The 11,174-nt window shown below is 45.1% G+C and overlaps 2 protein-coding genes and 1 long non-coding RNA gene across 7 annotated transcripts in view; 1 reads left to right on the plus strand and 2 right to left on the minus strand.

Annotated features, from left to right (window-relative positions):
• Positions 1–4,761, minus strand: part of flvcr2b (FLVCR heme transporter 2b) — a 22,142-nt gene extending 17,381 nt beyond the window's left edge. The window contains exon 1 of one of the 3 annotated variants that reach the window (XM_037086003.1): positions 3,374–4,761. In XM_037086003.1, coding sequence (XP_036941898.1) covers positions 3,374–3,973 — 600 coding nt within the window. In that variant the 5' untranslated portion in view covers positions 3,974–4,761. Of the gene's footprint in view, positions 1–16; positions 840–3,373 lie in introns of those variants that run through there. The other 2 variants (XM_037086002.1, XM_037086001.1) reach the window with 2 other exon arrangements.
• LOC119012315 lies at positions 601–9,858 on the plus strand. Of its 2 annotated transcripts, none has more exons than XR_005072441.1 (3): positions 601–706; positions 2,715–2,822; positions 6,301–9,858. It is a non-coding gene; the product is annotated as an uncharacterized LOC119012315 (long non-coding RNA). The 2 variants fall into 2 exon arrangements; XR_005072440.1 differs by lacking the exon at positions 601–706 and adding an exon at positions 2,542–2,598.
• batf (basic leucine zipper transcription factor, ATF-like) overlaps positions 4,934–11,174 on the minus strand; it is a 6,667-nt gene continuing 426 nt past the window's right edge. Inside the window, exons 1-3 of one of the 2 annotated variants that reach the window (XM_037086004.1) lie at positions 10,294–11,082; positions 10,098–10,202; positions 4,934–6,008 (exon numbers count right to left, since the gene is read on the minus strand). In XM_037086004.1, the coding sequence (XP_036941899.1) occupies positions 5,802–6,008; positions 10,098–10,202; positions 10,294–10,467 (486 nt within the window). In that variant the 5' untranslated portion in view covers positions 10,468–11,082 and the 3' untranslated portion in view covers positions 4,934–5,801. Of the gene's footprint in view, positions 6,009–10,097; positions 10,203–10,293; positions 11,083–11,174 lie in introns of those variants that run through there. The other variant, XM_037086005.1, reaches the window with a different exon arrangement.

Consider the following 11,174-nt stretch of genomic DNA (forward strand, 5'->3'; position numbering starts at 1 on the left):
AGTTTTTCAGACGAACCTGGTTTCCCAGAACTCCTATGGAACAAGCTGTGGAAACCTCTTTCTCCCCAAACCACACTGAGGCGAGGTAAGAAGGAATGCCGAGGACAAACACTGTGGCCACCGAGCACACAAACTGGCCAAAAAAGGTGACTGGGAACATGTTGGGATCGGCGCTGCCGATTTTGATCCAAGCACCGATGCAGTTGAAGGCCGCGCCAACGAGGACCACATCCCGGATCCCCCTGTTGTCCAGGAGCCACAGGACGGGCAGGATGAGCGGGACGTACGTGAGCAGGTAGATCATGGACAGCCAGTCGATGGCCAGAGAGTCGATGTCGTAGAAGCGCATGAATATGTTGCTAATGATACCATACTGAAGCCACATGAAGGAGTTGCTGGCCGAGACGGCGCTGAAAAGGAACAGCATGATCCAGCGACGGTGGTAGAGTTTGGTCTTGGCATTGGGGACCAGCTCTGACCGGTCACTTTGTGAAGCCTCGGCATCTAACCGTGAGCCAATGGAGATGGCTCTGCCCAAAGGTCCTGGACTCCACTGAGGCGAAGCGAGGCTCGGAGCGAGGTTCTGCGCAGCCTTGGACCACGGCCACCCTTCACCACCGGGCTCCGAATTTTCATGGTTGCCCTTCAGCTTTTTGTTTTGTGGCATTTTTTTCCTCCTGAAGCGGGGGCCCCTGGAACGCGAGAGGTGAGAGGTCTTGAAATCTAAGAGCCCGTGTCCTTAAACAGCTCTCTGTCTCTCTGGGTGCAAACTGCCTGTTGCGGAGAGAAGCTTTTTCTCAGAGAAGCCGGAGAGCGAGCACAGCTGGAGCTACTGGAGTCCATTCACAACCCGCTGCACATATCTCCAGTCCTGTCATGTGATGTTAATATAGGCCATCTTCCAGTCCTGCCCAAACCACTCCCACCGTCTCTCAGACCCTGTATGATCTCCGTAGTTAAAGTGTGAGAATCAAATTACTTCTCTGTTGAAAGTCTCATGTGAAGGTTCACTCATTTGAACTTCAGGAGAAAGTTTTGGGTTTCTGCCACAGGTTAATATTTTGAAGTCTTTGTTACTGATCACCGCAGGATACCTGGACTGTTGGGGATAATACCAAGAATGCTCTTTACCGCCAATTGCATAGATTACCAATTATAGATTGAGAAAACTCTTTTGTTAATTGATTAATCTCCATCAATTTTCAAGCAAAAGTGTCAAACAGTTGCTGGTTCCATGGTGCGACATGTTTGGATTCACTGCTTTTATGATAGTAAATGAAGAGTCTTTAGGTTTTAGACGTTTGGTTGGACAATAGAAGCAAGGTGATTATCCTTAGGCGTTATCCAAAATTTCACTGTCCTGCCCAAATATCGCAAAGGATGATAAGATCGTCTGCTCTCGCCTGACACAATGAACGAACCAGCCTAGGTGATGGATTCTGAGGTGAGACCGCACACGTGTGCTGTTAAATTCAAAATATCGCCACATCAGTGAGCTGACCTTCTTCTTAGAAGTCCGTCGTGTCTGTATGTTAAAGAGCTAAGTCAGTGCTGCTACATCCGGCCGGTCAACCCGCAGTAAGCTGCCTCAACGGCCACGACAGCTCTGCGTGACATTTCCTTTAAAGAATAAAAGCGTGAAGGTGCCTTAACAGCTGTTCGATATTTGATATTGTGAAAAATATCGCGTATGACGGTAAATATTAGATAACATCTAATATCGTCCAAGCCAAGTGTGCATAATAAAAACTGTTTTAGGGCTATTTATTTTGTTGATAGCAACAGGTGAAGACCGACAGGACAGCGGGGTGAGACAGCAGGGGTGACACGCAGCAGCCAGGTTGGACTTTGCAGTAAGGAATCGGCCTAAGAATAGCACCATGCCGGAAATTAACTGCTGTTCAAACCATAAAGCAATACAGCCTGGAATGTGACTCGTTGGAAATATGTCATGCTCAGATTTATATTGCTTCTTGTGGGCCATTAAATGGTGTGATATGGCAGCAGATTGCACACAATAAAAATGATCCCTGACAACCAAATTGAGCCATCATCAGATATGGGGGACATCCGTTCCAGTCCAATATTACATGTTTGTTCCTACACGCTTGGATCCAAAAGCCCAGCTCATTCCCCGGATTACTCAAGAGAACATTCTCCAGCTCTGCGTGATGACTTTTTCCCTGACATTTACTGGGAGTTGTTGTACTGCACCTTGACTCAAGTGTTGTTTGTTCCCGAAAATGAAAGTGTTAAATCTGATGAGTCGAAACAAACAGTAGCTGCGAGGCTGTTCTCTGCACTCCTGTTCGGCTGCTTGTGAAGGTTGTTTTTGGGTTTTTTTTTGTTTTTGTTTGTTTTTTTAAACGCAGCAGCATCGCACTCGCGGCTGCTGTCCTGTGTGGATGCATTTTCTTAAGAGTAAAAAAAAAAAGAGAGCATCCTGTGTGTAAAGGATTGGGTGTGCCGTTTGTGTGAAGTAATCGTCACAAGTCAAGTCACAGCCATAGACAGTTGATTACTGTTTCTGAGTAAATGCAGGTCTGATCACAGCACTGCTCTCGTCTCTGGTCTAACCAAGAAAGCTCTGAATGAAATGTACGCCTCTGACTACAGGTTTTGGGCTACTGGTTTGCTCTTGGACACAATGTACCAGCACATGAAGACGTATCAGACATGCTTCCTATTCTAAATGCTGTAATCTTCTTGTTTAGGTGTTCCCTGGAACCAGGACCACCATCTGTTGAACAGATCCGAGGACCTGATGGGAACCTAAACTTACTTCATCAGAGGGCACAGACATCTTTGCTCATTCTTCTCAGGTGATTCCCTTTTTCACTCAGGACAGAATCATCTGTACTCAATTCTTAGATTATCCATGTGCTGCCTTTTAACTCTCACTGTATCAACAGTGATTTACACACATTTTGACCATTTATTAACGTTTTTTGTTGTTTCATTTTGATGAATGACAAGTCTGTGTCTAGAGATCTGTTTCTCTGCTGGTGTCAGATGCATCTGACATGATCATGAACTGTGTTGTCTTCATTTCTCTGCCATATAATTTATTTACAATGAGCTACATGTCGATTTAGTTAAACAGAGCTTGTTGTTGCGATTTGGAAACGTATGTCTCGCATGCTTTCATTCATCCCCAGCAGGCACTGCTGTGGTTTGAGGGTGCAGTTGTAGGTTTGGAGCCTCTGTGGTCGCCAGAGGGTGCGTAATTACGCACGCGTGCCCAAAAGACGTGGGGAGGTCCAAGATGGTTAGTCACGTAACTAACCGCTTCAGATCGGTGATCAAGTAGTTGAAGGGCTGACTTGACTGACCCAATTGCTGACTACGGGGCAATCTGTGCCTCGAAACATACCTGATTCCCGAAGACGCCGATGGAGCAGGCGGTGGACACCTCCTCCGAGCCGAACCACACCGACGCGATCCTCGACGGCATCCCGAGGATGAACACCTGCGCGAGCGAGCAGGAGAACTGCCCCAGGAAGGTGACGCCGAACAGGTCGGGTCTGGCGCTGGCCACCTTGATCCACGTCCCGGCGCAGTTGAGCGCGGTGGCCACCAGCGCGATGACCCGGAGCCCCTTCTTCTCCAGCAGCCAGGCCACCGGGAAGATGAAGGGGATGTACGTCAGCATGTAGATCATGGACATCCAGTCTATGGTGAAGGCGTCCACGCCGTAGAACTTCATGAAGATGTTGCTGATGATGCCGTACTGTATCCATTGGTACGAGTTGCAGAGCGAGTAGGAGCTGAAGAGGAGGACGATCAGCCAGCGCCGCTTGTACAGGCGGGTCGGTCGCAGCGCGTCATCACCGTCCAGCTGGCCGTGGTCGGCGGCTCGCTGCGCCGCATCTCCCGCCTCCAGCTTCGCATGGCTGTCGCTGTCACCCGCCGTCAGCACCCTGGTTTGATCCACGTTCGCGTTCGTGTCCTCTGGCGCTTGTTTCTCGCCCATGTTAACCTCCCGAGTGCTCACATAAGAGTTCACTCGGCTGCCGTGCGAACTGAACTGAGAGCGGGCTGAAGGAGCCTACGACTTCATGTTTCCGGCGGGGACGAAAGAAATAAAAAGCAGAAGTTCGCTCTGAGCATATATTGTCAAGTCTGCTGATCTGTCAGGCGGCTTTCTCCCTCTCTCTCTGTTAAAAGTCCCGGTTCGAGCGCGTCCGTAAACTCATGTCCTCCCCCTGAAAGTTAGTTGAGGAGCCGAACTCTCGGCCCGACGCTTACATAAGTTACAGAGAAAATCATGAATGAATATGAGCCTTTCTTTCTGACCGAGCTGTCCTCGAGTGTTTGTACACGTGTAGGAGCGCCTGCTGTGATCCTCCAACCCCGACCTGAAAAAAAAAAAAAAAAAAAGACCGCTTCGGGGATCTTGAATGGAGTCTGACAGGACTGAGGGAGGGCGGAGTTTCATTCACGGCCCTTTGTGTTATCTTTACCGGCAGTGCTGGAGTTGGAACTCGAAAAGTGTCTGCGATGTCCCCTCCTTTTAAAAAACAAAGCCAATGAAAAAAAGTCCTCCTCATGACTTCTTTATTACAAGGGGCCTAAAAATAGCATGTATCAGATGAGCCGTCCGCCCTCAGGCCTGATTCTAATGAGTGTTTGCACGACGTTAGCATGACTTGACTCGACTCGAACGCCTCGGTTGCGTTCAAGGACGAAAAGTTACACATGCACACAGGCCGCCGCGCTATGAATGATCATTATTCCCACGTCAGCCACAGCAGCTTCCTCTGTCATGATGGTGAACAGCGCCATCTAGAGTCACCCCCCCTCCCTCCACCCTCCACCCTCCAACCCCACCCCATTAAAGACACAAAACAGGCTTCACACACACACACACACACACACACACACACACACACACACACACACACACACAGAGTAAAGAAAAATCCTCTTGAGATCAGAAACAACCACCTAAAAAGGCATCACATTTAATAAATATCTTTGCTGGGTCTCCTCACAAAACCAGCATCATCATCATCATCATCATCATCATCATCATCACCAGCACACAAGTCAAGACCCCTCTGAATGCCCACTCCTCACTGCCAAACATTTTTCTTTTTTTGGTACAATCGAAGCCATTTTTTTCTTTTTCTTCCGTTGTTGTCTTGTTGTTTGTTTTTAAGGATCTTGACTTTACATTCTAGTTTGTCCACAATCAAATCTGTCAAAAATAAAATAAAATAAAAAATAAAATAAAAAGCTCCTGAGCATTATCGAACTACACGAACACACTGAAATCACATTTATATAAACATCTCAAAATTAAAAAAAAATAACACGACGGGCTTTTTCCCTTCATCCCTGACACTTTAAAAACAAAACAAAAAAAGAGCAAATTTACAACAAAAAATACTGCATGGTCTGAGTCACATGAACATACAGACGGTTGTTTTTTTCTTTTTTCTTTTCTTTGTGTCCCGATGTAAACATAGACTGGTAGAGCCGTTTTTTGTTTTGTTTTTTGTTTTTTTCTTGTTTTTAAGTTCACACACAGATATCACTGATATTCATGATCAGGTAAGAGCAACAGAGATGAGCAGAGCGAGAAATAAATAGTTGTGAACACTGCCGAGGTACAGTTTGGGCTCCGTGCTGTCATTGCTTTAGCGGACATGTCGGCCTGTCATGTCATTTAAAAAGACACACAATCTCCAGTCAGTCTTTTTTTTTCTTCTTCTTCTCTCCGTTGAGGTCAGTCGTCCGTTTTTTTCGCCTCACGTCTTCCTTTTTTTTTTTTTTTTTTCAGTAGTCGTTTTCGCAGGTCAGTGCTGGTAGTGTGGTACGGTGATGTGCTGGTGGTGGTAGCTGCTGTGGTGAGGAGGGTAGAGGAGGTCTGGGGTCTGAGGGGTGAGGCCGGTGCACATGGGCTCGTGGCTGCTCAGCACGGACGACAGGTACTTGGCCTCCTCGGTCAGCTGCTTCACCTCCTTCCTCAGGGCGGCGTTCTCCTTCTCCAGGTTCTCGCTCTCCTGCGGGGGAAACACACGGGCGGACAGGATGTGTGAGCGGAAATGCTTTCATTAGTGATAAAAGTGGTTTTAGGTTCAGGCTGGGTGACATAAAAGTGAGTTTCATCGACTGTTATCGGGAAGCCAGATCTGCAGCATTATATCCTGTTTCCATACCGGTAATTTTTTTATTTTGTTTTTTTTTTTGTTTTGTTTTTTTACGTTTTAGCACTTGAACCACAAACTGAAATGATGTTGTTTCTTTTGATGATTTTCCAAAGAAAGATAACGTTTGACTTTTTTTACGTCATAGGTGGCAAAGTCTGTCTATAGGTCCACCTTCTGTTGGCCCTGTTGCCAGGATGACATATTTCTGGAAACCACAGATACATCAGATTTGGTACATTTCATAGGAATCATATCATCATTTTTATAACATGCATCATATTACATATGTGTGAGCTGACTTTCTCACTGGACGCAGGAGCAGGTGTTGGTTGTGGCGAGACTGCTGCTAAGTGAGAGGCCGACGTTTGAGAACACTTTAACCGGGTCATTTTCAAGGGGCAGATCACGACAAAATAAAAAAAATTAAAAAAACATCTTTCCTTTTACCTGTCATTCTATTCATCCATCTAGGTTGTTTTGGTGTGGGTTGCATAGTTTTGGAGATATCAGCTGTAGAGTTGTCTGCCCTCTCTTGAACATGATAGAACTACATTGCACTCGGCTTGCGGTGCTAAAAAAGTACATTTGAAAACTCAACAGCAGCATCTTTTTTAAAACAAAATAATGACCTGGTTACTCAAGATAACCCACAGACATTGTTGTGAGGAGTTGCATGTAGGAACTCTTTTGTTTAACACCGTATCACTGCACAGACAAGAGGTGGGGATGGATCGATGGTGTCCTCCTTAGCTGGGCTGTGATGTTAGCTGTTAGCTTCCTTCTGCTCGGTTATACCAAAAGAAAATAGGTCCTATGTAAAACTGCTCACAACAAGGACTGTGGACTATCTTGATGGGTAAAGAGCACTACAGGCAAGTGGAAATATGTATTTGTGATCTTTGCTGTCCTTTAAACCACCAACATCAAAATAAATCATTAAGAAAACATTTCAACATCTCTGTCTTCATGAACAGGGTCAACATACATAATGGCAACAGGGTTGTCTTTGCAACTATTAGCTGTATGGCAATGACATTTTGTAGACACCATAATGTTACTCAGAGGTTAACACCTACATATGATCCTCTGACTTATCATGGAGCACCCTTATGAGGCTGACATTTGTGGTTTTGAGTGAAATGTCTCCACAACTACTGATTAGTGTGCCATGAACCTGAAACACTAACTAATGACATTCCCATTAGCTTCAGCTGTACTTTGTGTTTAGTGCTAATTCGCAGATATTAGCATACTGACACAATAAAATAAAAACTGAGAACCTAATAATAGATAATAATAGAACCTAGTAGCATACTAGCATAGCCTGTCTAGCATGGAACTAATGACATTCCCATTAGCTTCAGCTGTACTCTGTGTTTAGTGCTAATTAGCTCAATTAGCATACTTACAGTAAAATACAAAGTTGAACTTAATTATCCTATATGTGATAAGCAGTAGCATGTTAGCATTGCCACTCTAGCATGGAACTAATGACATTCCCAGTTTCAGCTGTACTATTTATTTAGTGCTAATGAGCAAAGAGTATATTAGCATATTAGCATGTTCGCATGCTGGCATTGGTTTTTGGGCTGAAAGCAGCACTTGTGTGCGGCCTCACAGAGCTGCTGGCATGGTCTTGTCATTAGTTTCCACTCAGGTCTGTGGGTGTGAACATATAGATATTTTTCTGAGATAGGTATGCAGATGCCCCAGGTCACGTGTGCTTTCGGCTGAATTATCATTCAACAGAAACGAGATGTAGTCTACACATGATAATGATCGACTGTCTGAAGACGAAGAACAGTGTTGGTGGGAAAACTGTGCTTCTAAGAAAAATAAAGATGAAGTATTGTTTGGAAGATCGTCAGCATTAATGTGGGCTAAAATGTACTTTTAACACTTGCTAAAACATGCTTTTGTTCATCCATCAATCCATCCATCCATCCATCCATTCATTATCTGAAACCACTTATCCTTTTCAGGGATAGGTCAGCCTGTTCATCACAAGGCTGACTTTCACACCTACGGACAATTTAGAGTAACTGATTAAACTCACTTTTATGCATATACTTTTTGTATGCTTAATATCAGATGGTAGTGCAGGTAAGATCATTGATTGTAGTTTACCGGAGAACAATGCATTTACTAAAGCAATAAAACTAGATTATTTTCACTATAGTGGAGCTTTTACATGTAACTTTTAAGTCTATTCAACTTGTTTTTCCTTTTATACTGAAATAAGTACCAAATGTCACTTGGGAGTAAGCAAAAACACAAATTAGCTTAGCGTGCATTATTGCTACTCTAGTTTTAGGTATGAAGTATTTTTAGTTTTTACAATAACAACCCTACCGGCTTCACCTATAACCTGCAAAGTTGCCCTTCTAACATGTTGGGTACATTTTCCAAAATAGGCCCGTGTGTCTTTTGCACAGATCGTCAGTCTGAGGTGATAAAAGTAGAGCAAATCGTACGTTTTTTTTCTCTCTCTCTCTTTGGTGTGGGAATAGTAGGGGAGAAATTCTTCCACTCTAACATAAAGGTCATTGCGCCGTGGCCGAGAGATCACAACACTGAGCTGTGGGGCCTTACTGTCACAGAACCTCTGGGCAAACCCCTGCATTTGCGTCACTTAGCCAAATACAGCCCACTTGCTATCAGCGCTTTACAAGAAGTGACTGCCTTTTTTCTCCCCTGCTGCCCACGACACACGATTTCGAGCTCATTTACACGGAAGAAAGAAAAAAAAATACTACTGAAGAAACAGGAAACACGCCGCTGTGTCATAGAGAGGGAAAATTCGTCTTCCTGTTTATCTAGTGAGGCGATGAAAGCAAAACCACAGACTAAACTCTGCGGTCCCCCCAGTGTTCTCTGTGTCTGCGACAGTATTTAAAGACGATTGATAAAATATGGCAAAATACACGGGGAGGATTCTCGTCAAGTCAAATCGCTGGATCTACTACTGCCTACTCTACGGTGTGGCCCTTTTTTTTCAGAAGGTCAAAACCTTGCTCAGTACATCTGATAAAGTTCAAAGAAGCAGCTGCTCTGAAAACATGATGAAATCTTACATTTTGTAATCGCCTTGGCCTGAGCGAGGACGTCACACTAAGGGGATGTGTGGTCAGTACGCAATACACACAGTATGCTGCACACACAAGTTTGGGTGACCAATCCAGGCAGAGGCTTACTTCTGACATTTTTTCGCTGATCAGTATCATCAACGTGCAGAGCCGAATCATTGAAAAAAAAAAGCCCAAGTGACGAGCAACTCTCACATGAAAATGAGCCGCATGAGACAAAACAATCAGTGCGACGCGCGAAAGCAGCCGGGCCTGTGCCGTTTTCAGCGCCGCAGTCCCCGGGCGCTGGATTCTTGCTGCACAAGGGAGCGATTGCCCACACGTGTTAATTTATTCCTTAAGCTTCTGCAAACACACAGAGCAGCGTCCAAATGTGCAGCCCAACAGAAGCCATGACACATGCGCCACATGGTCAGGTAGCATTTTTTTGTAAATATAGTACAAAGGCGGTCCCGCTTGGCTTGGAAAAAAGGACACTTAGAGAGCAGAACAGGCAGTGACTGGAGGCTCTTTCTCGTATATGTCATGCGGTTAGTTTGGAAGCTGATCCAAATATTGAGTAATGAGTTGTAAATTCACCCCTTTACTTTTTTTTTTTTTTTTTTTTACAGGACTTTGCAACACACCCAGATTAATTATGTGCTAAGCTCGTGCCTATTGTGCATGATCTGATTTGTAAACAGCACCACAGGACATTCAAAGCTATTTATAAGGCTCCGAGTAATCCATCTCTGATTATCCCCCTGAAAATGTGCAGCTCTTTGTGCGCGTGTGTTTTGGCTTGTGTCTCTGCAAAAGGTCAGAGGTCAGTGTTATAGTGTGCCGTCGTGTGGCGATCGAGCGCGAGTCTCCTCACCAAGTGTAGGCTGTCGGCCTTCTGGGTTTGCCTCATCCTGCTCTTCTGAGCGGCGATCCGGTTCTTCTCCCGCCGCATCACCTTCTTCGCATCGTCTGAGGAGCTCTGAGAGAAAAACACACAGATTGTTGACTGTTAGCGTGACGTAGAAACACCGAGCCGGAAAGCTTCCTGAATGCAGTGATCGAGAACACACTGTGGTGGTTTTTATGTCATCAGCTCCTTGCCACTGCTGCTGCTGCTGGTGGTGGTGGGCTTTTCGTGTGAAGCTGGAAGTGTTGTTATCCGTTCTTGTTGGCAGTTTGGCAGAAGATGGGTTCAAAAATGACACCCTTATGTGAAGGGCAGAGTCGGGGAGGGGCTGAGTCATCGGTTAGGTACAACTCACACCCTGTTTCGTGTCCTGAACGCTCGATTTTCTTGGTATCATAATAACTAATCACATCTCACCCTAAAAAGTGCTAAGTCAGTTGTACATCAAAGAGATAAGAAATTAACTATCTCGACGTCCGTTAACGGCACCACTGAGGAGCAAAAAAAAAACAAAAAAAAACCCCAAAACAACTGACACTGCTGGAGATGGCTGTGAAGTGATGCTCCCAGCTTTTAAAGGGCATTTAAAAAAAAACAGTTTAGTGAGTAAGAAGAGGAGCAACAGTGTGGCTTTTTGCTCGAGGGACCCAGCAGCACGTGAAAACCAGTCAGCACTCAGGATGCCGAGGAGTCCCACATGCACAGAAAACAGCACAGCACGTACTGTGTTTACCACACTGTGTGTTCCTGACAGCTCTCTAATCATTCACAGTTTCTGGCCACTTGCAAAAAGACAAAACAAAGGATTCCCACTGCTTGGATGAGAGATTTTCTTCTTCTTCTTCTTTTTTTTTCGCAATTCACAAAAGCCTACACTTGAAGCGAGTCATGCCTGCAGCCCATGTGTGCAAGTGAAACACTCAAGAGAAGCTGTGAAAAAAAAAAAAAAAAAAAAAAAAACCGAGCCCAGCGAGGACAGAGAGGGCGCAGCGTGTTGCTGTGCGCCTTCACACACACACACACACACACACACAAAAACGCTGC

This window comes from Acanthopagrus latus, chromosome 22, assembly GCF_904848185.1.
Source record: "Acanthopagrus latus isolate v.2019 chromosome 22, fAcaLat1.1, whole genome shotgun sequence".
In the NCBI taxonomy this organism is placed as follows: Eukaryota; Metazoa; Chordata; class Actinopteri; order Spariformes; family Sparidae; genus Acanthopagrus; species Acanthopagrus latus.